The sequence below is a fragment of the Etheostoma cragini genome, chromosome 18, assembly GCF_013103735.1.
Source record: "Etheostoma cragini isolate CJK2018 chromosome 18, CSU_Ecrag_1.0, whole genome shotgun sequence".
Lineage (NCBI taxonomy): Eukaryota > Metazoa > Chordata > Actinopteri > Perciformes > Percidae > Etheostoma > Etheostoma cragini.
The window spans coordinates 16,087,618-16,109,025 of record NC_048424.1 but is presented as its reverse complement, the minus strand read 5'-3'; the positions used below and the strand labels follow the sequence as shown (position 1 = coordinate 16,109,025).

At 41.7% G+C, this 21,408-nt stretch overlaps 3 protein-coding genes across 4 annotated transcripts in view; all 3 read right to left on the bottom strand.

Annotated features, from left to right (window-relative positions):
- Window positions 1–34: 34 nt before the first annotated feature.
- Window positions 35–9,115, bottom strand: gpr63 (G protein-coupled receptor 63). The gene is made up of 2 exons (XM_034901012.1): window positions 8,643–9,115; window positions 35–1,689 (listed from the first exon to the last, which is right to left on the bottom strand). Exon 2 carries the CDS (start codon window positions 1,572–1,574, stop codon window positions 357–359), a length of 1,218 nt encoding a protein of 405 aa, XP_034756903.1. The 5' UTR covers window positions 1,575–1,689; window positions 8,643–9,115; the 3' UTR covers window positions 35–356.
- Window positions 9,116–11,902: 2,787 nt separating this feature from the next.
- On the bottom strand, window positions 11,903–15,112 carry ndufaf4 (NADH:ubiquinone oxidoreductase complex assembly factor 4). The gene is made up of 4 exons (XM_034901033.1): window positions 14,891–15,112; window positions 14,621–14,715; window positions 12,014–12,480; window positions 11,903–11,971 (listed from the first exon to the last, which is right to left on the bottom strand). Exons 1-3 carry the CDS (start codon window positions 15,033–15,035, stop codon window positions 12,175–12,177), a joined length of 546 nt encoding a protein of 181 aa, XP_034756924.1. The 5' UTR covers window positions 15,036–15,112; the 3' UTR covers window positions 11,903–11,971; window positions 12,014–12,174.
- Window positions 15,113–18,761: 3,649 nt separating this feature from the next.
- The window catches only part of dse (dermatan sulfate epimerase), a 28,140-nt gene continuing 25,493 nt past the window's right edge, over window positions 18,762–21,408 (bottom strand). For both annotated transcript variants that reach the window (XM_034900957.1, XM_034900959.1), the window contains one exon: window positions 18,762–21,251. In XM_034900957.1, the coding sequence (XP_034756848.1) occupies window positions 19,502–21,251 (1,750 nt within the window). In that variant the 3' untranslated portion in view covers window positions 18,762–19,501. The remainder of the gene's footprint in view (window positions 21,252–21,408) is intronic.

Genomic DNA, 21,408 nt, shown 5'->3' with positions numbered 1-21,408 from the left:
GAATTTCAATCGAAGATGTTGTAGAAAAGAATGATTATGTTCCTAAAGTAAGGGATCAAGAATGTACTGCTCGGGTAGCATGTCCAAATATAATATCAAACAATGCAGACGTATAAAAATAAAATATTATTGTAAACCATGGTGCACAGGTGTTTCAGCATCTGATGCCTTTAAACTCCCGGATGCGTTTCCTTTTCTCACTGGTACCTGTAGCAGCAGCCCCTTGCCTATCTTGTAACGCAGTGCTGGTTTTTGCCCAGAGAAGTATATCACCAAACAACAAAACGGGCCCTGCATGGTACATTATGTAAGAAAGGGTTTTAACAGTGTTGAAGTGTTAAGGGTGGACCTTTCCTTCAGACCACGGAGCGATGCTCTCCACACACGTACACGGCACTCGGCTGGATGCGCCTCTTCGTGTTGCCCGGCAGCTGAGGAAGAAACTTGAAGTACTTGGGCATCAGGTCGAGGCAGGCATCGCGGAACTTCTTGATCCGCCAGTAGTAAATAAGAGGGTTGAGGGCTGACTTGAGGTAGCACAACCACAGGAACCATGTGCTGATTTGGAAAAAGCTGTCTTTGTGGTAGAAGCCGTCACTAAAGGTAGCGACCAGACTGTAGGCAGTGAAAGGCGCCCAGCACACTGTAAACACAGAGAAGAGGATGAGGATGGTGGTGAAGGCACGGGTCTTGAAGCTCATGTCGATGTTCATTTGGAAGGGCCTCTGGAGGCTCAGCAGGCCCAGTTTGCTGGCCTGGCTCAGACAGATGCTGTCCGTGTGGCTGTGGATGCGGATGGCGTTGTGGCGGATGGTGTTCAGGATCCCCATAAACGTGTACAGCATGACCATGAAGGGTAGGAAGAAGAAGGCTAGCAGTAAAATCATAACGTAAGTGTGGTAACCGGGCTCAACGCTGTAGCCAAACACACACTGAGGGGCCCTTGGAGGGATCTGTAGGGGGGGGGAACCAACAGCCAGCGGGAAACAGAAAACCAAAGAGAGTCCCCATGTGACCACTATGAGCACTTTAGCTCTCTGTGGGCTCAGCTTATCTTGCTTCTGGACAATAATAAGAAAACGGTCTATGCTTATTATAAGCAGTACGGCCACGCCCTCCATCACAAAGAACCAGAAGAACATGGCCGAAACTCGACAGAAAACGTCTCCGAAAATCCACTGGGTGGTCATGACGGTGACCAAGGCGAAGGGCATGTTCAGGATGGCCAGCATCATGTCCGCAAACGCCAGGCTTGCCAAGAGGATGTTGATGGCCGAGCGCATGGCCGATCTCTGGTACACCATCAAGCACACCACCATGTTTCCCAACAGGGCCAGAAGCAGGATGGCGACCATGGCGAAGCAGAAGAAGACCTGCAGCGGTAGGCCGACGCCTCGCAGGCTCGCCGGGGCCTCCGTCGTCGGCGTGGCCGGCTCTGGGGTCGACCGGAAGCCCATGGAGATGTTCTCCATCGGCGGCCTCTCGGAAGGGTTCAGCAGTCCCGTAACGAGGCGGCAGAGACTGGCGTTGGGGTCCCCTGCCTCTGGAAGGGGAACAGCAGTGGAGTGAACCATTCTTCCCCAGGGTGAACCGGCATCGTTGCTGCTGAGCTCACGCTAAACGTGATGCCATAGGTGCAGGTATTCCCGGCTCAAGGCAACAGGGCGGCATCTTCATGGCTGTGAGACCCTAAGACACAAAAATGTAGTCAGTGCCAAGGAAAGGAAGAAGAGCATTCTGAAACCACGTTACACGCTAGCAGCACTTTAATTAAAATCCCCTCAGAGTTGTAGTGACAGTGAGTCTGTAAACCATTCAGGGTTACACACCTGCATCTTCCCCAATTAATTCACACAGCCATCACTCTCAAACCTGCAGCCTACCAGCGTATGAATATTAGTATAGTAGGTTTTGGCACTAAATGCAGTGTTTAGATGCTAAATATTGTTACAAAGGGTTTGAATTTGTTTCACAGCCATTTCCAACGGATCTCTCTCTCATATAAACAGATGAGTAAATACATCTGATATAATAATGCAAGTGAACAAGATACTTAGTTATATAATTGTAGATGCTAAACAACTTCTGTCCCTCAAAGGGTACTTTGAAACAATAAAAAAAAAATAATAATAATAATAATAATAATAATAATAATAATAATAAATCTAATTCTCTTTTTATTGTATTGTGGCAGGAGAAGACACATTTAGCTGCTAGCCATGCCGTGCTTTTATCTTCCCCTATGTTCTATTTGAAAGTGAGTGAGATTGATGAAAAGATCTTTACCAATCCCATGTCTGGTATTAAGTAGAGCTCTGCAACTCATTTGTTTAATCTAGCAGAACCACAAGTTGTCATTTTACGAGGGAGGTGAGGATGGGAACTATTTCTTGGCGCTTGTTGGGCTGGGATTCCAGCCGGCGCAGGTGCGCCCGTGTTCCGGCTGTGCCTTGGTTTTCTTTCCGGCGTCGGTTCTTTCTCCTGGATATTTGTAACCAAGGTAAGTAAGTCAGTCTTCGTAGTTGAATGGTTTCTTCCGATTAGTGAAGTTATGAACGACGTTGGATCAATGATGTATATATAATGATATAAAGTATGATTGAGGATCTGCACAGGGTGTTTATTTTGAAAATTGATGGGAAGCTCTTGCCGTTCTACTTCCTGTCCTGCCTGTGCAGCTGTTTAAAATGGACCTAGTGTATTTTTTGTGTCTGAAACACGCAGCGTCAAGTCTGGTGAAATCCGATCGCTCCGATGGCCGTGGCAAGACGCAGACACGCCGGGTGGCATTTAGGGGTTAAGAGTATTGTGGTCACAGGGAGGTTGCCAGGTTTGTGCCATCAAGCCTAAACAGACACCAGAACTAAAACCTGTGCTTCCCGACTGTATCTGGAAAACTGCAGTGTAGTGGACCACCAGAAGATGAATACACTGCTGTTCCTCAAAACAATTGTTAATTTGCACAACAGCCTCTGAAAATGCAAATTGTCATTTTTACATTTCTGTTTGTATGCGAATTCCACAAAGAAGATACAACACGTTATTCAATGATGTTTAGAGGGGTTTTGAACTGTGGATAGAGCCCGGCCAGCTGTTTTTCCTTTTTTCCCTTCCAGGCTTTCCGCCAAGCTAGGCTTACCCTGTCTTGACAGCAAAATTACGAATCCTACTATGGTCACGCTAAGACCCGCCCTTTAATAGCAGCTGATTGGCTGAGGTTAGGCATTGACAGCTCCATTACAGTGGTTAAGGTTAGGATAGCAGATTAGAACGGGGATAGGACCTGTTCGTGTAGGCATGGACGCCTGGCCAATTGTAGTGTGTGAATGCTTTTATAGGGCGTGGCCATAGTAGGACTTATACATTTGCTTCCTGACAACAGCTCAGGAATTAACACAAGGGCGGTGCAATGAAACATTTTAAATCCTAATGGTCACAAAAAGATTAATATTGCAAATGAAAATGAAAACTGGCAGTGCTATTACTCTTCTCAGGTTATCTCAAATTAAAGTGCATTTCCCAAAATGTTGACGTAGATATTATAAACCAAAGGGCTACTGGAAATCATGCCTAGAAAGAAAGAAAAGACCTTTTCTGTTTGCCTGAACTGTTAAAGTGCGTGTCTTAACTGCTGCCCGTAACCAACAGCCGGTGTTCAACTGGGGACAAGTCAAATACTGCAATCCCTTATCACTTGTATAAACATTGGACACTGTTATTTCAGGCTGCCGGGCATCATTTACAATGGCTGAGCAGCAAATGCCAAATAATAAACATGCTGCAGAGAAGAGTCCATTTGTGAGTACTTCAAATAATTCATTTCATTTGCACATAAATGAAGTTTTTTCATAAGTTGCAGTCCTGTGTAGGTTTAAAAATCAGGCAAATACAATGTTAGGCAATTATTATGAGAACAGTGGACGTCAGCCCTTTCTGTAGTGTTGGATTCAGCTTTGATATGTAGCCATTCAACAGATAGCGTTATCTCGTGTCACAAAGACAGTCGAGAGAGAAAAGGCTTTCATAAGGGGACAAACCGGCTGGCACCTGGGAGGAGGGGAAGACGCTGCTTTATTCATACGATGATGACAAGCCTATTATCTGCTGCAGTTACCCACTGCTCCATCACATACTGGTTTAATCTCGACCTACTTCCTGCTCCCTTCACCAAGCGTCCATGTACAGACATGGGTCAGGGCATCATTTGGATTCCAATTCAGATTCTTCTTTTCGATTCTGGTTGTTATCAATGCTAGGGCTGCAAAATTAATCAAAATCGCAATATCTATTAGTTAAAAAGAAAGTAAGAAAACCATTCTAAAGTGAAGTATTGTGGTGCTGCAGAGAGGCCCGGCCTACAAATCATGTCCTACCGTCTGAAGAAAGAAATCTGTGTTTGGCACAGATCCTCGCAAGCAAAGAAAAAAGAAATAAAGAAAAAAGGAGGATACAAAAATGACCATTCCCTCCGATATGATGAATCATATCGCAATATCAGTCAAATTTACCGCAATTGGAGATTTCCCTAATAGCGTGCAGCCCTAACCGATGCTCAATTCCAATTCTTTGAGGGGGGGGGGGGGGGGGGGGGGGGTTGACACGTGTCGCCTGCTTATTTCACAGATAAGAGGAACATTTTGATTCAATGGTGAGTTTTAGCGGGCTGTTTAACAGAAAATAAAGCCACACTTTAGAGGGCTGCTAACTGAGCTACAAGGCGGCAACACAACATGCACCTGGAAGTACAGCGGCCTCTACAGAAACCAAAACCTGCGTTCGTTAAATTTAGAACAGGTTCTTGATGCTAAGACCTATTTAGAGCACTGAACATAGTGTGCAACAGTTTAGCTCTTTGTAGAAGGGTAACGCTACATCTCTTTCCCTTCCTTTGGGGGTTGAAGTGACCTAAAATGTTAAAATAGCCACTTCAGTTTCCAGCAATCAAGTAAACCTGCAAGTAAAAAAATAAAAATGGATGATTGGGTACTTGGCATTCTAAAAGACTGGGTGGGAACTGGTCAAATCGCATATGTGACAACGCAATTATGCAACAGAGTTTTCAGAGAGAAGAGGCCGAGAGCTTTTCAGCCTTGAGTCACTAGGAAGTATAATAAGGAGACAAAGTGTACTGGACACCTGCCTGTTACTTAGTCAGTTGGAGTTTAACGATTCTGATTCCAATTCCGATTCTTTCTACCTTATCTCATCGATTCAGATTCTTTGAGGGGTAAAGTTGAAACGGGTCACATGCCTATTTTCACAAATAAAAGGAGAGTTTTATATTTATTTAATGGTGGGTTGCAGTTTTACAGCTTTTTTAATGTAAAATAAAGCCACATTAGAGCCCTACTTACGGCGCTCCACGGCTGCAGCCCAACAAGCACCTCGCTGCTTACATCAACCAAAACTTGTGCATATTAAATTAGGAAGCAATGATCAAATCTGAAACCAAAATCCTCCAAACAATTCCAATAAAGAGACAATTCTACTAGAATCCTCATTTTTGTTCTTGATGCCCAATCCTAACCTATGATGGTAAGATTTGCTAGTTGATGACAGTAAGAGCCTGTCAGAGTGTACCTTATGGTTTCAGGTAGCCTTGGTCAACTCTGATGATGTAACTGTGGGGGAAATGATTTCTGCATATGTACCAACATGAGAGCTGATGGAGATCAATAGTCACAGCAGATTCGAAAATCTAGTAGTAGTGGAAAGAAATGCATTTTTAAAATTTAATGAATACACTTAAGAGTAAATCGGCTTTAACACGTTTTTGAAAGGTATTGATTAAGACAAGTCTTAGGCTATAGACCCGGGCTTCTGCAGGTCTCACCAAGTCAAACTTAAAGCTTTTGAAGACCATTTTGAATGATATTTAAGACCTTTATCACAGCATCAACTGAGCTCTAAATTCAGTTTCTTTCAAGCTAAGTATCGTTAAACTTGTTCTTCCTCACAGCTGAAGAATAAAATTTGTTTTATGTCTGTGGTGCAATCTGAAAGAGATTTGAGCCAATAACGCCAAAGCTGATTGGCTTGTTGGTCTCATTTGTAGTTATAATACTGCAAAATTATATTTGGAATTGCAAAAGAAATAAATACAAACACCACAGAATTAAAACAAAATTAACATTATAGGCATGGACATAGGAAAATTTGACTTTTTAAAAGCCTACAATCTGGATTTTGACATTTAAACCTTTTAAAGAGCCCACAGAAACCCTGACAGACAAATAAAATAATGTAATATTTTAATAATGGGGGTTTGTTTGAATTCAAAATTCTGTTCCATTTTGTAAAAACATCCCTTGGTTTCTCTACTTCCGTGACTTTTAGATCCAAAAGTCACCAAATGAATTTGAGCAACTTGATACATACCATATGTTCTTTCTCAATACCACACACCCAAAATGTAAGCATGTCATGTGTGCACCCTATTCACATTTACTTTGGTTTTGAATGGGCAAAACTTAGAGCAGAATTCAAACTTGGGCTGCACCTAGTCTTAATTTTATTGTCGATTAGTCAAATAGTTGTTTGATCTAGAAAATGTTTAAAAAAAAAGAAAATGGTGAAAAATGTGGATCTGTGTTTTTCAAATTTCTTGTTTTGTCCATAACTCAAAAACCTGTCCCGGAGGAGAGAAGACACTAGAACATATTCCCATTTAAACAAGCTAGCTTCATAGATTAGATTTTTTCATATAAAATGGCTTAAACAGAACCAATAGTTAGAGATTAATTTAATAGTTGACAACTAATTGATTAATCTTTTGGGGCTCTAATTCAAACCCAATACATTTAGAAAGATTTAAACATTTAAATGAACCCGTAAATTTAAAGATCTTATGTAAATGTCCCTCCACTCTTAATCTGCTTAAAGAAAGATTTAGATAGTTGGAATCTCCTTCTATTCCCCTGTCCTTAGGGGGGAGAATAAATCTAACCAAAATGAATATCATGCTTTGATTTTTGTTTATTTTCCATTGTATCAAATCTTTTTTTAATAAATGTAGATACACTTTTGTCCAGTTTTATCTGGAATGGTAAAGATCTGCGTATACGTACTCAATTTGCAATACTCTTATTGGTCTTCTAACAATAAGAATAAGAAGGCATTGGATTCATTCCTCTAGGGGTGCAGACAGTCCCAAGTGGCTACAGTCCATCCTGAACACAAGTCTCTTTACATGCACTAGCTCCTTCTAAAACACACCTTCCAGAATCTATATCTATATACTGCTTAGATCCAGTTGTGAGGCACTCCCTCAAGTTCGTTGATACAGTTGAGACGAGCGTTCTCCAAAATTGAGATGTCCATATATGGAATATCCCTATGTTGAGTAGTAACATGTTCGCTCCCTTCATGACTGATGATGCTTTTAGAATATGGACTAAGAAGGGTCAAAAAACAGTCAAGGACAAATACATGGATGGCACCTTTGCATCTTTTGATAACTTAAAAACACATTAATCACTCATATTTTTGGAGATATTAAAAACTTTGCAGGCTGTTTCTGCAAATGCTCCTTCTCAGATTCCCTTTAAAAAAAAATACTTAAGATGCCCCTTTGGCTTGGGGAGGTTGTTGGTGGGCTGCACCCTCTACTCAGCAGAATTTGAAGCCATTGACAGCATTATCAGTGGGAGGCAGAGCTGCACACAGAAATATCAGAGGATCTGTGGCAGGCCGCACCGGTCATTGCCATTTTTGGAGTAGTACCACAAGAACTTGGCAGAGGCAAATGGGAGAGAACTGTGACAAAGTCGTTATTATTTACAAGGTAATAGTATTAAATTCAGTCAAATCTGGCAACCTGTTCTTACATTGGTTGAACAAAAGGACTCTAATGACATTGTACCATGTGAATATTGTTGCTGCCCCCCCACCCCCCTTTTCATAGCTGCGGTGCAATGTGGGTTATTATGTGTCTGTTGTATGTGAAAATGCAATGAAAACACTTTGATTAAAAAACAAACATTTAAGTCCAATTTCAGTTGCATTTGAACTTCAACATCTATTATTCAGCAGTGATACAAGTTCACAAATGAGGTACTCGGATGCTCATAGGATCCTTACAGTTAACTTTGGTGCGTGTTGTTATAATGCAGAATATTTTCTATGTCCCCGGATGAGAGATCAGATTATACTACATTCACAAGGAAAATCACGTCCGAGCATCTCACACACGGGGGGCTGAATGCTGGAGAGACCGAGCTCAGGTGTCTGGATGGTTGTCTCAAACGTCGGGGAAATCCAAAGCACAGATAATTATTACACCTCATCCCCACCGCGCATTCACTTAATCGACAACCATAAAATCAATCGAGGTCAGCCCCAGCAGTTCATTACCCTAACAGCCTGGCTGGTAGGAGCTTCTTTAGAAACAATTACACAGCCTCGAGTGCGTCGTTGTTGCCACCAAAATGGTTGAGACGAGAAACGTGAGACTGGCGGAGAGTCCACGGAGAGTTTCCCCTCTGTGGACGACGAGCCGAGACCAGTGCCTGTTCGGAACAGAGAGCCTAACGTACATTTTGCGTCTTCATTCATTTTTCGGGATTTATCCACCATATTTGAGAAATAATGTTTTCCGTTACCGTGTCGTCAAGAGAACCCGGTTGGGTTCAAACTGATATTACCTGCTTCATTCTCCCATGTCGGTCGCCCAGGAGCGAGCCAAGTGCTCGAGCTCAGTCCTCCAAATGGTGCATCTCCTCGCCAAAAAAACTGCTGTCTCCTCCTCGTTGTAGTCGAGACATCAAACAGTTGTTCCACCAAAGGAGCAGGCCTTTTCAACGTGTAACGTTAAGCCATATAGCTGTGTAGTTTTAACCAACAGTGCGACAGCCGCCCCGCTATGCAACTATAACGTTACATACACAACTGAAGTCGTAGATAAAGTCAAATCCGCATATGGTTAGTCTCGTTTGGTCTCCAGGGGAATACGAGAGGCAGCGCTGATTATCCAAGTTTGTTAGTAAAGCGAGTGAATATTAGGCTTCTTTGCCATCCTTTTCCCTCATACAGACGTGAGAGGTAACCGACCACTCATCCATTACCGAGTTTATCAGCCCATGTAGCCCAAATTATCACCACACTGTTACTAAACTACATATACTCACACATTTCGGCGACAGGAAAACGAGCCTTAAAAAACAGCACTTCCTGTCTGGACTTTCAAAATAAGAAGGAATAGTCTATTCAGTCTATGAGTTACAGAAGTGCATTCAAGCTCTTTCAGAGACACAAACGGGACATTTCTGGGACAGGACACTAGCTACCGAGAATTCAGTCTTATCCTGAGTAATACTACTGGAAAGTTGCTTTTAATGACACAGGTACTTAAATCAATTCTACAGTTACAAATGTTGGACTATTGCCAGCTCAATCTGGTATTAAGACTATTTATATTCCAATTTGACTTTTTTAAGCAAATGTATTTATATAAATTAAGTTAAAGTACAACATCTCCTCAGACAGTTGCACAGTCAGCATGAAAAGAACAGTGTTGCAAGAATGTAGAACACTTTGTGCAATGCAAGTGAAAACTAGAATGTTTTATCATATCTGTTAAGTACATTAACTCAGGTTATATTGCAGTGAAAAACAGAAGATGCTGCATATCAGCAAATGCTTCAATTGAAATGACTTAAAGTTACATTGTATGAGTCACATGTATAACCATATCATATCTTTTATTATTATTTTTTAAATAGGTTGCTTTACTCTTATTTTGAAGGCATAACACTTTCGCGGCATAGCACTCGCGCTCCCCCTGGTTGGTTTGACGCAGCTTTGTATTCAGAGATATCTGACACCAGCAGAAGCCAGTTGCATGGGCAGAACAGACTTTTCACGGTTTACGCCCTTTTTTCAGCCTCGTCCAATAGAAACTTCAAACTATCCAAATAGGCGTGGTTTAGTTGGAGGAAGGACCTTTTTTGGGCACGTGCGGGTGTGTGGTCGGAAAGACTACTAATGGACCTCACAGTAAGCTCAGTGCTATCACTGTTTATTGTGTGGCAAAGCTATGAGCGTCATTTTAAAATGATTTCAACACACTGATTGTGACTGGTTACAGTGCAGAAATGTGTGGGACCTTTTGACCCGAGTTAATGATCATCATCATCCTGAAATATATTGCTTATTCCCAACTTTAAATTAGAGATGCAACACTTTAAAATAACTAACAAAAGAATCTTTTCTTTTCAAAAAGTGTGCGCGTATGCAGCGAATCGCTGCTAGTCCCAAATTCATTCTACGAGGTCATTTCTTTCAACAGTAGTCTGAGGAAGGAACTTGTTTTGGTGGAACATGTGTACGTTCAAAAGTAGTTTAAGTCATCAAAAGAAAACTCTGACTGGACACATAGTCTAGCTAGCTGTCTGGATTTACCCTGCAGAGATCTGAGGACCAGGTAACTCAGAAACCCACCGGAGGTTAGAGCGCCAACACAGAGACACAGGACGGGGACGGACATCCGGCCGAAAAAGAGAGAGGGAAAGTCCGTTGGCACCGGAGCATCCTGTAAGTGGAAGCCTACCTTCATTAGTCCCCAGAGGGGCAACTGGCTTTGCAGCATTGACAACAGCTGTTACATAAGATCAATTTAAATACAATATACAAAACATAGCACAAAGAAATAAATTAAAAAGCGCAAGTGGTTGGTCAAGTTGATATTACCAAGTGGATTTTACCTCATCCAAAGGTTCCTGTAGTCCTGCTTTGTGTATTTCTCTGTCTAATTAACTAGCAGTTGGACCCTAATACTGTCTCTGAAGTATCTTTTACATAGGCCTTAGTGGTCCCCTAATACTGTATCTGAAGACTTTTATATAGACTTTAGTGGTCCCTGTTAGAAAAAACAATCATGTGTTCTTTGATTTGACAAGGACGAAGAGAGGGTGAGAATTAAGAAAAAGGTTTAGTGAAACAGCATGATGAAGATGATAAGACAAAGACAATACGACATAAACATGGTAACACTGCAGCTGACAGCGGACTAGATCCATGCTCCCCCTGATGGAGTCACATGAGACCAGTGCTGAATATTCCTGAATCACACACATTTATCCCCAGTAATATTCCTGAATCACACACATTTATCCCCAGAGCTTTACTGGGCTTTTTCAACATGAATAAAGCCACACTACTGCTCCATGGCTGCAACACAACAGTTAGTTACTTTTGTACAGTACTAGAAGAATCTTTGAGAGGATTATAAAGAGTAAAGATACAATAAGGATTAAGTAGTCTTTATTTATTTGATTATTTGCATTGCTATATATTAATCTCTACAAACAGTTATCTGCATCTGAAGGCAACAGGACAAGATTTTGGGTATTGAAATGTTCTTTCTAGTTTACGCTTCAAGACCGAGTAGCAGTGACCAATCACGTTTGAGCGGGCTTTGGTTGCATGCAGGTAAACCTTCAAGGTGGACCGCATTTGCCGAAATGGAACCCATCAGCTAGGATTTGGCTATTTTTTTACATTTATAATGCAGATATCTGTTTATAGAGACCTAGTCTCTTAATTTCAAATAGGGCTGGACAATATGTAAATTTATCAACATCGATATATGAGGCTAGACATCATCTTAATTACAGTATCGTGATATAACACGTGCTGTCTGTTCCTGGTTTCAAAGGCTGCACTACAGTAAAGTGATGTATAATGTGGAATTTCCAGACTTACTAGCTGTTCAATTATTTACCTTTACCACTTAGTCATTTTATCCGCATTACTGATTATTTATCAAAACTCTCATTGTGTTAATATTTTGTGAAAGCACCTATAAAGCACCTATAGACAACCCTATAATATTGACATTGATGTGTTTGGACAAAAATAATGTGATATTTGATTTTCTCCATATCGGCCAGCTGTGTTACAGATATTTTGGCTTTTGCCCCTAGAGGCTGAATCATCATTTGACCTATTGCTGACGGGTTCCGAGATTGGCTATGTAATGTAATATATATATATATATATATATATATATATATATATATTAAAAACAACTTCCCATGATTCCATTTGCTTATCTAGAAACCCCACCTTGGGCCCAGGCTCCAGGACCTTGAGTGACTCCCCATTCCATTTCTGTACATAAATAAGTGGAGTGAGTCCTATTCTGTCGATTGGGTACCATTCTCCTAGAGTGCAGTCCTAAGAAGCCTTGATCTGCTTGGCATTTTCAGACTTGGGTGGTATGATCTGAACCTGGAAGGGGATGAAGAACTCTAGAAGAGCTTTTGTGTCCTTTAAGTCCAGAGAATATTCCTGAGCGATCTTCCCCGGCGTCCAGGTCTGGGGCTGACGGTGGTGGCTGCTCAGGGCCTTCAGAGCCTCAGCGATGCTCAGTTTGCCTTTAGGAACGTCTGTGAGCTCCACCAGGCCGTAAAGGTCCCCCGGTAAACTGAACCTCAGCGGCCGCCGCTCCGCTGCTTTATCCGCCACCACTTCCTTTGGTGCCTGTGAGACGGTTAAGAATAGGAAATCAATGGCAAGACCTTTCAACATTTAATCAAACATTTTAGAGATCAGAAAGCAACTGTTCGTTAGCATGCTAGCTTTTTTCAATTGTCAAGGCCATAATGTCAAATGAGTACGTTTATAAACTTGTTGGCGAGTGTTGTCCACAAGTAGGGTTGGGTACCAAAACCTGGTTCCACCATGGAAGCAGTTCCTACACAACCGGTAGGATTCGGACACAGGTTAGAACATAAATTCCGGTTCCACTTCATGTGTGGACTGAAGTGTTTTCCCTCTTGCGTTCCAAAACAGACGTAGACATATCCCAGTCTCTCTGTAGTCTACCGTCAGGTAGCGACCGTAAATGTAGGCTACTTTTAAAATGCCAGGTGGGCTCTGGCTAGCATGCCAACTCAACATTTATTATTGTTGTTACTTGTTAATAGTGTGATTGTTATTTTTTTTTAAATTATTGCAGTTGTATGTTAGGTGACTTAGGTTTACTCATGATATAGTTAAGTACTTTGTTAATATAAAATGTTAATGTATTGCTAAATGTAACAAATTTTCAATAAAAAAAGTTATAAAAGAGCCTTTCTTTGATCTTCTTTTAATAAAACAATTTTAAACATTAAAGTACATTTAATAATAAACGTGAGGGCCCCTTTATTTTCTAGTCTAGGGGGGGGGTCTTGATGTTTATACTATAAGACTGACTTCATGTCACTACATTTAATTCCTACATGAAGTCACTTTCTACCATCAACCATTGAAAGTAACCATTAAATACGAGAAGCTGCCTAGGCCAAGTTGTATACTTCATTTGTACACATACACACACACACACACACATTATTACTGGTACTGAAACCTTGCTCATACATGCATACTTCACTTGCACAAACATATGTATTACTGGTCCTAAACACTTGCACATAAATGTATTTATAATATACTTTTTTTGCAACTTTCTCTTTCTCCCGCAACTTCATTGCAACAATTTTTTTTTTACAAAAGCTCCTGCAGCATCAGGCATTATGGGCCGCAACAATCTTTAAAAATAATCCTGGAGGGACTGAATCATATACTGTATGTACAGTAGTGCAAGTTTTACATTTTTTATTTTTCTAGGCGGCTTCTCATAATTGACCGTTAGCCTGCAAACACCCTCTTTGATCAGGTGTCTTCTTCCCTTCCCTTATTAGAAATAGCCAGTTCTATGCAAAGTGCCAGCAGTGAAGTGACTGGGCTTCACACACCTAATCACCGTGGTGTGGGGAGAGGGCTCAGCAAAGAGACTACAGACGACTGATCAACTAAATCAAACAGCTGTACAATAAGATCTAATTAAATCAAATAAAGCCTCATCCATTAGGAACAGGTCAATGTGGTTTTATCCCGAGTTGATTCTTTCACAATACGTGGTGGCCGATTGGATTTATTTAGCTATTTTTATTTATTGCAATTCTAGAAGAATCATTATCGATATTATTGAGTATTGTGATTTTTCCTTTTCCTTCTTTGATGAACACAAAAGTTGTATACACTTATGGACATACATTGAGACATTTTTAAAAACTAATTGTTGTCTAAGTAGAATGCACATCCCATGTCATTCAGTCTGACATTTATTTTAAGAAGAGAGTTACATGACATGGATGTTCGGCTTTACGTCTGTATTGCTGGAAACGGGCCTATACGTGCCGTTAGTTGTCCCAAATTCCCCGTAACGTAACCCCATTTGTACACGTCATATTCCCTGACCAATCGGCTACCTTAACCACTCAAGGTGAAATGACTAACCCCAACCAATCAGGCTGCATCGTAGGGCGGGTCTTGGCGTGGCCAACGTGAGATTTGGCACACTAAACAGCACACAAATTATGTAGTCGGCAGTACCGTATAAAAATAAATATTTAGGTATATAATTGTCTGTATATAGATATATATCTATAGAATTTTATATAAATAAATATACAACAATTATTTATGTAAAAATGTATGTATTCTCTAAATATTTTTTTAATATTATGAGAATTGCCGCAAAACAACACACATATACAACACATAGAATTGTTTTCCCACCCCTGTCATCCATCATAAGAGCCATACAAACAGACAGTGAGTCCCCCAGCCTGACCTCTGCTGCTGGGTCTGTAGACTCCACATACACGGTCCTGAGCAGGGTCAGCAGCGGGTCGTTCCTCTGGTTCACGGTTTCCGCTGTCTCCACGGCTGAAACACACAACATGCTCATTTCATTTCATTTCATTACATTAAATTACGTTACTTGTCATATAGATGACGCCGTGACTTCCAGCAGGGAAACTTGTCGCGAGCCGTTAAGATATATCAGAGGCTGGGACATTAACATGGCATGTCGCGAGCCTAACGTTACATAGACACCCACCTTGAGAGCTGGCGGCGGAGGGCGGGAGTGTGGTCCCGTGTCGGGGTGCTACTCGTGGCTTTTCCTTAGATATTTCTCGGTGTACCCGGTTTTCTAGGTTGAAATTTCTGAACATACGCGCTACCCGTGCCCCCATGTTTGACATGTTACGCAAAGAAACGCTACCAATAAAGTTTATTGAAACTGTCGACGGTGAGCGAGCAGGTTCAGTTCACACTGGAAAGGCGAACGTAGAACTTAGCAGCGACATCGTGTGGTTGGAATATTCTTTTATTTCTCCATTCCTTATGGTCAAAACAAACGATTACAAAATAGGTCTGTTTCTCACTGAAAGAAAGCAAAGAGGAATAGTTAGAAACATGGTATTAAAAAATACATGTGGTAAAAGAATACTCAGAAAATCAAAACTTTACAATACTAAGTAAAAACATGCAAATCACAAGTCTTCATCCATTACAAATTTGAGGAAATTAGTTAAATATATGACAAGAGACATTGTTTTGAGACAGTAGGCCTAACTAGTAAGGTATTTAGACGTGTTTGTCGTCTGATTTATACATCAAACTATAGTACACATGACTGCAGTGCAACTTAAACAACAATAAACCAACAAACATGACATTTATTTTTAAAGATTATTTGTGTAGCTAGTGTTTGTGTGTATGCAGTAGTTATTATATAAAAACAGTACTCTGTGTCATACATTAAAATCCATAAATAGTTAGGGATGACACAATAAAACCCAAAGACTTCTTTCTATTTTGGTCCCTATCAGGGCAGGGGAAAAGGGGGGCATACAATCTGTTGAGGTTCAGATCTTATAGAGCTTTTCACAGCCTCTTGTTGAATTTTCCCATCTGGGATTTTAGATATCCCTCCAACCTCACGTTGGTGGTCTTACTTACCTTGAGCATCTGTCTTTCTTTACAGAACTCCATCTTCTGAGTCTCCATTTCCTTCCTTTCATCTGCTCCAATTTGACTTTTAGGTCTTCAGTAATGAAGTACTGCAGGTCCAGATCTTTTGGGGCTTTTCGCAGCCTGTTGCTGATCTGTGAAGTCCCACACCTCCCTCTGCATCAGCTCTTTCTCATGGCTCCAACTGCTGCCCTGTCTCTGTTGTTAGAGCTGATCGAGGAGGCTGGCCAACAAGTCCTCTCGGATGATCAGGTGAACTCTCCCCTCGCTGTCCTTCAGCTCACACCGTACTTGTTCTTCAAGGTAACTGAGATAGAAATTAATTTGCGGTTGAATCTCTTTGGAGTTGAATTCCATGTTTTCCAGTGTTTTTTCTCCTGTTGCAATGTGTACCTTTGGATTGTCACAGTCAAAGGACTCTCTGATACAAACTGCTGAGTGAATGAATGTGTGTCAGAACTATAGTTGGGTTCTACTAGCCTAATGGGTAGTAGTAAGTGTTGTTATAACAACAACAACAACATGTATACTTAGGTTTTCAATCCAAATGGTTGGTGGGGGGGCATCTCATAGTGGGGGGTCAGGGTGTCCTCCCCCAGGGAAATTTTGAACACAGACGACTTCATTTCCTGTACTTGGATACACGTTTATGCGCTACTTAAATTTGGAATTCCCTTAATTTAGCCTAAAGAAAAACACATATGACAATTCAAAATATATCAAACATATAATGGAAAGTATGTTATTGCGTGTCATTGGGCCTTTTAAAGTGGGTATATAGTAATCCTGGAGCTTTGTTAGTGGGTATACTGCGTATACCCGTGTATCACGTAGACTACACCACTGTTCTGATACAGAATGTGAGATGAAGATGGGTCAAACACAAGAGTTCCACCGAGACGAGCCGCTGCATGGCCAGCAGATGGCAGCGTTGTACATCCTAACACTTTTAAAGAGGCCTCACCGTGAACAAGTGGTGTGCCCCAATCTGGGGTCCATGTTTTATCAGGGCCGGTTTCAAATGTTTGTCACAATGAGGTTTCATTAGTCAGGGAGAAGTTAATAAATCCGTTTGGGCTTCCCTCCCCCCAGCGATCGGACCAGGCCAGACAACAGAGGTCACTTTTTATATAAGGGAAGCCATATGGCCCACATCTGGATGCCATTATCTGCTCAATCATAACACAACAGCCCCACAGCATTTCTGTGAGAAGAAGAATGCGAAGAATTTGGTTTTGTTTTACTCACTTAACGGTGAGTGAGTTAAAGGAGCTGATGAAAGTCAACCAAAGGCCAGAGGATCTCAGCTAATGATTAACTCTGCTACACCGGAGCTGAGCACGCAGCAGGACCCCCTCACTCAAAACACTGACCCATAAGACAAATCAGTGGCTGACAGCCAACAATAAATCATAATATTAATGATAATAATAATGATATAATACAGGACTGACCCCTTATGGGTTCTTTGCTGGAGTTTTTCGGGGTTTCTACAGGTTTCAGCAAGTCCAATATAAGACATTTTAAGACCATTTTTAATTTCTTTTTTTCCTCAGTAATTATGTGTTTTCAAATATAGCAAAGTACACCACTTTAAACAAAACATAGTTAAGTAAAATTACCGATTTTAAAAACTACTTTAAACAGTCAAAGTACACAAAAAGAATACTCAATTACAGTAAGGCCAGTGGTTGAAATGTGTTACTTTCCACCTCTGGTCATTCTATTATTTGCACCTGTTCCCTTGCTTTTCTCTGTCAAAATGTTGTGATGTTTTGACGTCAACGTATCTGTGTAATGTAGTGATATGACTGTTGATGGTAATTGTTGAGTTGGTTTAGATATGACAAATTTAAATATATATAAGTGATTTTTGGTTGGACTGTGGAGCTAAAGCTATGCTAGTTGTTGGAACTTGACCCTAGAGTTCTGTATTTGGGTTATTATATTAAATGGGTCGCATAACAGGGATTCATTCAAAACTTTTTTTTTTTAAGTAACAAATAAATACATATTTTTTTAAAATTTGACTGAAAAAGACAATTATACTGTTAATTGCAATTATGTCTGAGACAATTAATCGTACAGCAACATTTGGAATTGTTCCAGTTCTGAGTGTAACATACTGCAGAACTTATACCCACATATGAGTTCAAACCCTCATTTGATAAACAGTCATTCAATGCACACTTATGCATGTGGTAATTTTATTTACAAATGCTAAAAAAAACACCATAAAAATATATCTTGCTTTCTCATATATACATTTCAATGTATTTCCTATGAAGTGTGTAGACAGGACAGATGTCAGGTACAGATGTGGCTGTGACTGTATCATAGTGGCTAAAGATCTTCAGGCCGGCCCGGACCTCTGGACTTCACACAGACGCAGACTTGGAAAGCTCCACAGAAGCGTTCACATCGGAGGGGGCCTGGTTTCGTCCTGCTAATTCATCAATTCCTATTTGGAATCACTTGTTTGGTTTTCCTGAGCACCATTAGGTCAATCTTACAAGTATTCGGCCACAGTTAAAAAAATAAATAATCAGAGTTTTAAGAAGACACTCATAATATTCTGGGGGGAAGAAACTTGCTAGAAATTTCTAGAAAAAGTCATAATATTATGAGAATAAAGTTTATAGAATGAGGAAAATTACGATTTTGGGCTATATAAATTAAATAGAAGAAGTCATATGAGGAGAGTAAAGTTGTAATGTAATATCAGAACAAAAATCATAATATTGTAAAAATGAACTCAGAATTAAAAAAAGTCATAAAAGCACAAAAAATAAAAGGTAATTTCAGGGAATAAAAATCATAATACTGCATAATGAGAAAAAATTAATGTTGAGGAAATACAAATCTAATCTATGTAAGTGTTTTTTTGGGGAAAAAGGGATAATACTGGGAGTAATATTTCTAGATTTTACAATCACAACTGTAACATCCTGCGACATTGTTTTCATGTCCTAAAATCTACGCTTATAGATATAAACCAATAACTTCATAACATTTACATCCCTCGTCTGACGAGTACAAGCTGACAGACTGCAGATATAAGGATTTAAAAAAGAATCTCATAACATTATGACTTGTTCGATCCTTGAAATATTGCAACTTTTTTCTCAAAATGTTATTTTTTCCCCAGGATATCTCAGATTTTTATTTTTTATTTTCTAAAAGTGTCCCTAATACTGTGTCCTAAGATCTGGTTCTGACTGAGGTGTGGGGGGTGCAGAACAACAGCTCATTGGATCTGTAGTTAGGGCTGGGTATCATTCAAAACGATTCAATACTGGTACCAATACCAGTACTGGGACTTTGGTATCGCACACAGTAAACAATAAACGATACTTTTTGCCATACCAAAGTTACGCATTTACACAGAAACCTTTTCTATATTTTCCAGCTCCTACTCCGCCAGCCGTCTGTGTGACGTAGAGTTTTTCCTGCGTGTCTCTACGACGTGTAACGTCAGACAGCCAATCGCAGACATTATTAGATCTTGGTAGAAGCATTCTTTATGCTGATTGGCTCACTGACTCCGATGATATTTACTCCTTAGGTATTGTAATTGGGTAAAAACGACAAGGCATTTTTCGATACTAAGGAGGCAATTTGGTTGCTGCCTAAAAAGAACTGAATTTGGTACCCAGCCCTACCGGAAGTTAGACGACCCCTCGCCCTCCTGGCGTTAACACTGCGTGTGAGAGCAGGAGGAGTACAGGTACAGTAAGATGAAGCAGTCGATCAGGAGGATGGTGTAGAAACATCTCTGCGTGTGCAAACTCCGACCTTTCTGGAAACGAGTCAGTAACACGGCCAGCAGCAGAAAGAAGGTGGCGGTGTTCAGGAGCAGGAAGAGTCGGATGTAGGAGGCGGTGCTGTTTAGACCCTCGCTGCCTGCCGTGGCCACCATGTGAACCTCGTTGAATTTGCGGCCCTTGACAAAGGCCCCCTTTCTGTTTTTGCGGCCGTCTGTGTAATCCATAAAGGCCCGCGACTCTCCCTCTCCCTCCTCAGGACTGTCTTCATATGTACGCTTTGAAGTCCTCTGTCTTACCTTTTTCTCATTCACCTCAATCTGTGCAAAAATGTCAGGTAGACTCTCCGAAAGCTTCTCCCCAAGGTTCACTCTCTTCCCCCCTTTACCCTTGCCCTGTTTCTTGGACATGGCGAACATCTTCTCGATAACCTCCTCCGTCTTCTTCTTGTCGGAGAACTGGAGGAGGCGCTCCGCAGTCTTACGGAAGCTAGCGGTGTTGAGAACCCGCCCGAGGATGTGTCTCTCCATCTGCTGGAAGACGGGCTTGACGTGCTGGAGGTTGTCCTCCATCACGTTGACGTACTCCTCTACCTCCTCAGGCGAGCTGTCTTCCGCCGTCGCCGCCGCCTTCTCGAACACAATCTTTTTGTTGTCCAGCAGCACCATGGCGAACAGAGGCTTGCTGCTGACCTCTCCGGTCAGCAGGTAGATAGTGTAGGTGTGATCCTTGGTGGCCAGGTAGATATCCACTCTCTGGTCGTCGCCACGCAAGCTGAAGCTCTGCACATCCACGCCCGGTCCAAAGAAAATGTAGGCCACCCTGGTGTGTGGGTACCTCAATGGCATTGTGACGTTCACATAGTTGGAGCCATTGTACGGGTACCCTCGAGGGTAATTCCAGTAACCTACCACGCCTTTGTTACTGTAGCCTGTGTCATCCATCCAGAACATCTGATATCGATCCTCACCGTGTGATACAAACGCTCCATGAACACCGTCCACCTTTGTTCCCTGGAATGGGAGTTCCGTGTTGTGGAAGAAGGCTGTCATGGCTTCGGCTGGGCTGTCTGGATCCAGGTGGATGTGGTCCACGAGGAGCAGGAGCTGTGGGTGAAGAAGGAGAAGGTTCCTCTGGAAGTTTCTGATCTTCAGCTCTGGATTATAAGCCGAATGTCCCTCACCACGGATGAAGACCATTCCCTGTCTCTCCATGGCGGCTTCCACTCTGCCCTGGGCATCCGCCGCCAACCCCACCTTGTACTTCAGCCACTTGGAATCGCAGGCCTCCGTGACCTGTCCAGCCCACGGCTTAAAGCAACTCCCTGAGAAGGCGGAGCGGAACAAGACCGCATTGTTCAACAGAGTGTACTTGGGTCCGTACAGTGCCTCTGTGATGAAGGGCACACCATTGGGCGCAAAGGTGAAAGTGTTCTGATCTGGGTGCTCGTGGCCGGCGTTAAAGTTCCTCCACCCTTTGATCCACTCCTTGTACTTGTTCATGTGAACGATGTCAAAGATGGCGCGCCCCCCCAGCTTCCCTGACTTGAAGGAGAGGAATGTGCGGTTGGTGTCTGCAGGCAAAGCGCCGCCGTACGTCACCACGCCCCAGTCCTCAAAGTAGTGGAGTTGGGACGTTCCGAAATCTGACGGAGGCTTTGGAAACAGTCCTGGGTCATACCTGCAGAATAATACCAAGAGAGGAGGGTTATCAGATGGATAACATACCAATATGGGCTAGAATAATCAAAAGCGACCCCTGATGAACATTCCTATCTGTTTTCCAGAGGTTATTTTGTGATTACATATTGCGATATACACTTTTGTACAACCTGCTT